Here is a 5,000-nt window from a genome sequence, read left to right on the forward strand (position 1 = left end):
GGTAGAGGTTGTTGATTAGCCGCAAGCTTCGACAAGGTTGTATCGATAATACAAACTTGGTAATAATCGATCAACAAAGTATCCACTACATTCGGTACCATATCGAATTAGACAAAAATTCCGATAGGATTACTGTCACTATAAAACTCCTGTGTTTGTGTGCGTATGTACATGTCAGCCTTGCTCTTTAGATAGATAGATAGATAGATAGATAGATAGATAGATAGATAGATAGATAGATAGATAGATAGATAGATAGATAGATAGACAGTGATTAGACCAGCGATTTCGGGGGTGGGGTTCAGCCAATTACATCAACCCTCAGAGTTATATATTGTACCTTGTTTATCATTTTGTCCATGTTCTTTTGCCACGTCATGTACCCAGTTATGTATCTATATGTACATGTAGATGAAGGTATGTACATACATGTACATATATGCATATACTCATATATTGTTTATATATATATATATATATATACCACACCACATTACACCACCCCGCACACACTAACATTGACCACTTCCCAGCACCCACACCAGCGCACACACTAGCACTGACCACTTCCCAGCACCTACACCATCATCCACACCCCTACACATGCACACACGCACACGTCAATGTCACCAGCCCCCTTCCACACGCACACGCACATACACGCTCTCACATACACACGCTCGTACACCTTCGTTTTGAGATCACCATTACTTTATTATCTCCCCTTCTTCCTAGCTCTCCTGTATGACCCCTATATCCGGCATTCGCCATGATAGATCGCCAGCCACTATACCTTTTTCTATTTTCTATCCCTGTTTATTACTGTGTTCCTTTCTGTTGAAGAGCGTAGGCTGGAAACACAAAGACTTTCTCACTTCTCGAGCGTTAAACTAATACATGTTTGTTGTTTACACACCCGTCTTCGTCTTTTGTCTTTTCATTAATTCTCACTAAATATATATATGTGTGTGTGTGTGTGTGTGTGTGTGTGTGTGTGTGTGTGTGTGTGTGTGTGTGTGTGTGTGTGTGTGTGTAAATGTAAGATCCGAGAATCCTGGTGTAGAAAGTGAGTAAGCTTCGAGCAGTCCCTAGAAGGTATAAAAAATCAACTTTCAGGAACAATAGTAGTTTATTGGCATAGAAGGTTGTAAGTTTTCCCATATCGAAGTTCGATAAGCTGAAAAAAGGTTATTTTATAGTTCACAATTAGCAATTAGCAATGTTATAGTTCACAGTTAGCAATACGTATGCGAATAAAAATCCAAATTGATGAAAAGGAGTACGTAAAATCCAGGCTACATATGGTTCCTAGACAGCAGAACCTCGGAAGTAATAATTACTCAACGAGGGTTACTCCACTAGCTACTCATCAACCCGAAGATATTTTAGTTAAATAAAGGTTACCTTGTCGTCTGGGGATCGCAAGTTAACTCGCAGTTATATATTATATATTACATATTATACATATAAACGTATCCTGAGAATAATTTAGCATCTATACATACATGAATGCTTTACATATCAACAAGAAATCATTGTAAAGGGCAAGGAAAGCCAAAGAAAGGTTTGTTTTGCTGTTGTTTTTTCAATTTTATTCTTATATGAAAGGATGGTTCATGATTTATCAGTTACGTCTTATTACTTTACATCATGTATCTTTAAATCTATGAATTGTTTTCGCCCACTTTCTTTTAGTGTTATTTTTTTAACGACAAATCCAAACTACAACTATTTCATTTCTGATTATCTCTCCTTCAGGTACGCTGCCCAACTAATCTCCGCCATATTGGACTATAAAACTATCGTCGATTCGTAAGTGATTGAAATTTTTTTACCTCTTACTAATGCTACTTATGGTACTCTCTCTCTCTCACACACACACAAGTATACACAATACAAATGTACATGCATGTGCGCGTGTGCGTGCTCACGTGTGTGTGTGTGTGTGTGTGTGTGTGTGTGTGTGTGTGTGTGTGTGTGTGTGTGTGTGTGTGAGTTTTATTTATATGTTTATATGTTTGTGTGTCTGCTGATCAATACATCTGTCAATTGTACATGGATGTCAGATGAAATGGTCTGGTTACATGATAATATATTATCAAGCAAATAAAAGAAACTACTCAATGGAAACGTTTGTAACATAATGTAAACAATATCTCTATTCATATTCTTCTATCTAACATATATATATATATATACGTATAAGAAGGGATGACCACTAAGTGGACATCCGATATGCTAGAAAGAGGTAATTTAATTCTTTATTTTGTATATTTTTCATTTTATCTTGCCCGCTTATGTTCTGGTGTTTGGTGAATTTTTTCTGGAGAACATTATTTTTCTTTGTGGTTGGGTGGTTGATGACCTCTTTCTAGCATATCGGATGTCCACTTAGTGGTCATCCATTCTTATACGCATGTGATACAATTTTTCTGAATTTTCAGCTTTTTTTATATGCTAGGCCACTGGTTTTAAAATGATGTTAATTAAATTAATACTCAATTTATTATCCTCAGTATGTAAATAAATATATATATATTAGGGAGTGAGAGGGTACAGTATAGCTGCATCACATATTATGGATTCTTTAATGTGTAATATTACTGTAATATTACTGGATAGGTTACTTGTTTCTCTGATGAGGCCACATTAAACGTCAAAAATTTATTAAGGCAGTTCATCATTTTTCAATCTACGGACATTAAGTAAATTTGACATGTTTATATGCCTACACGTAGGTTTCGTGTGTGCGTGTGTGTTTATGTCTGTATGTATGCGTCAGTGTATGTGTCTGTATGCATGCATACATATTTATATATATACACGATAGATTCCCTCACAGACGCCCATTACCACCGATTACTAACAAGGCACGATGTAAAAGTAGAAGACACTTACCCAAGATGCCAACGTAGTGAGGTCGAGGCCTGAACTCTAGGTTGTAGCACTCAACTATACCCAAGAATATGTGTATAAACACACACAAAAAAATACTGACAGTATCTTCGAAGTTTCGGCTTGCTCGCCGTTATCAGACTGTGGTTTACGTTGGTTCTTTCTGATTTGATATAGTTTTTTGGCAGGCTGTTCCTTTGGCAAGTGAAGCAATGTGAAGGAGAATTAGGTAGACATAGGAAACGGTTGCGTAGAAACGTGGGTAATGGGGGACTTTATGCATGTCATGACTTTTTAATAGCGTCAAAGCTTTCTCTTTCAGATGATTCCTAGCTGCCATGTATGATTGGCTTATTCAAATACTTCTTGTACTACTAAACTATCTAAAGAACAAATCTCAAAAGTTGCTCTTCTTTAGTACAAATAGAATTATATTTCAATTCTTATTTCTTTCAATAATCTTTTCTCTGTCACCACTCTCTCTATCTCTCTCTCTCTCTCTCTCTCTCTCTCTCTCTTTCTCTCATGTGAAGCTTTATAAAATCTAATTCTGTTCTACACGTAATCAACCAATAAAAATTAGTGTATATAAGTTTAGTGTTGTTGAAACTCCGTCGCTTACGACATCGAGGGTTCCAGTCGATTCGATCAACGGAACAGCCTGCTCGTGAAATTAACGTGCAAGTGGCTGAGCACTCCACAGACACGTGTACCCTTAACGTAGTTCTCGGGGATATTCAGCGTGACACAGTGTGACAAGGCTGGCCCTTTGAAATACATGTACAACAGAAACAGGAAGAAAGAGTGAGAGAAAGTTGTGGTGGAAGAGTACAGCAGGGTTCGCCACCATCCCCTGCCGGAGCCTCGTGGAGCTTTTAGGCATTTTCGCTCAATAAACACTCACAACGCCCGGTCTGGGAATCGAAACCGCGATCCTATGACCGCGAGTCCCCTGCCCTAACCACTGGGCCATTGCACCTGACATAAGTTCAGTGTATATCTACACTAAATTAGTCATCAAATTTGGTTTCCGAAAAAATGAAAGGCAAAGTTGACAATACCGCCGTGGGCAACTTTGTCTTTCGTCTTTTGGAGTCGATAAAATAAGTACCAATTGAGCACCGGGATTGACGTAATCGATTATCTCCGTCCCCCGGGATTTTAGGCCTTGGGTCTATCTATAGTAGAGAGGATTATTAAAGGAGATAAAAATGCTGAGTTGGCACCGTCGTTAAAGCGCTGGACAAAATACTTCGAGGAATTTCTTCGGCTCTTTACGTTCTGAGTTCAAATCCCATTGAGGTTGACTTTGCCTTTCATCCTTTCGGAATTCGATAATATAAGTACCGGTTGAACACTGGGGTCAATGTAATCAACTACTTTCGCCCCTTCCCCAAAATTTCAGACTGTGATTATAGTAGAAAAAAATTGTCCGAGTTCATATTCCTTTGAGACCGAGTTTGCTTTTCATTTTTTCTGGGTCGATGAAAAAAGTACCAGTTGAGCAACGGGGTCGACGTAATCGGCTAACCTCATTCCCTAAAATCTCAAACCTTACTCTAACTAAGAAGTTCTGGCCTCGAGCAAAAATTTAAAACTGTTACTGAAGGAGAAAAGGACAGTGAACAAACAAGCCGATGGTCTTGGATCGAACCCTTTTGATTATAATTTGCTCGTCAGGACTAACATGGTGCTAAACAAAGACGACGACGACAGTGGTGAGGGCGACGGGGGTGGCGGCGGTGGCGGTGGTGTCGGTGTCGGCGCCGATGACGATGGAGACAACGACCTTCACTACTCATATGCCTAAAAAGCAAAACAAAATAATTAATAATAATAATAATAATAATAATAATAACAAAAGCATGTTTTCAAATATTCTTCTAATTAAGTGCTCTCTGATCATTTTTCTCTCTGATCAATTTGCCATTTTAATTTCCATAGCAAAGTGTTCTCCCTTCCTTCCTCGGGTTTCCATTTTTGTTTCTTTTTGTTTTGTTTTTTTTCACTTTTTTTTATATATATATATAATAACTGTCGCTATACAGTGAAACTTTGCTTTTGGAATTTTCGGAAAGAGCAAGAGCGTTGCTGTCCGGGATCAA

The 5,000-nt window shown here is 38.2% G+C and overlaps 1 protein-coding gene across 8 annotated transcripts in view; it reads left to right on the forward strand.

Annotated features, from left to right (window-relative positions):
• LOC106867711 (choline O-acetyltransferase) overlaps nucleotides 1-5,000 on the forward strand; it is a 643,259-nt gene that overhangs the window by 508,362 nt on the left and 129,897 nt on the right. For all 8 annotated transcript variants that reach the window (XM_089352873.1, XM_089352872.1, XM_089352870.1 and 5 more), the window contains one exon: nucleotides 1,759-1,812. In XM_089352873.1, coding sequence (XP_089208999.1) covers nucleotides 1,759-1,812 — 54 coding nt within the window. The remainder of the gene's footprint in view (nucleotides 1-1,758; nucleotides 1,813-5,000) is intronic.

The sequence above is a fragment of the Octopus bimaculoides genome, chromosome 5, assembly GCF_046866305.1.
Source record: "Octopus bimaculoides isolate indiv1 chromosome 5, ASM4686630v1, whole genome shotgun sequence".
NCBI lineage: Eukaryota > Metazoa > Mollusca > Cephalopoda > Octopoda > Octopodidae > Octopus > Octopus bimaculoides.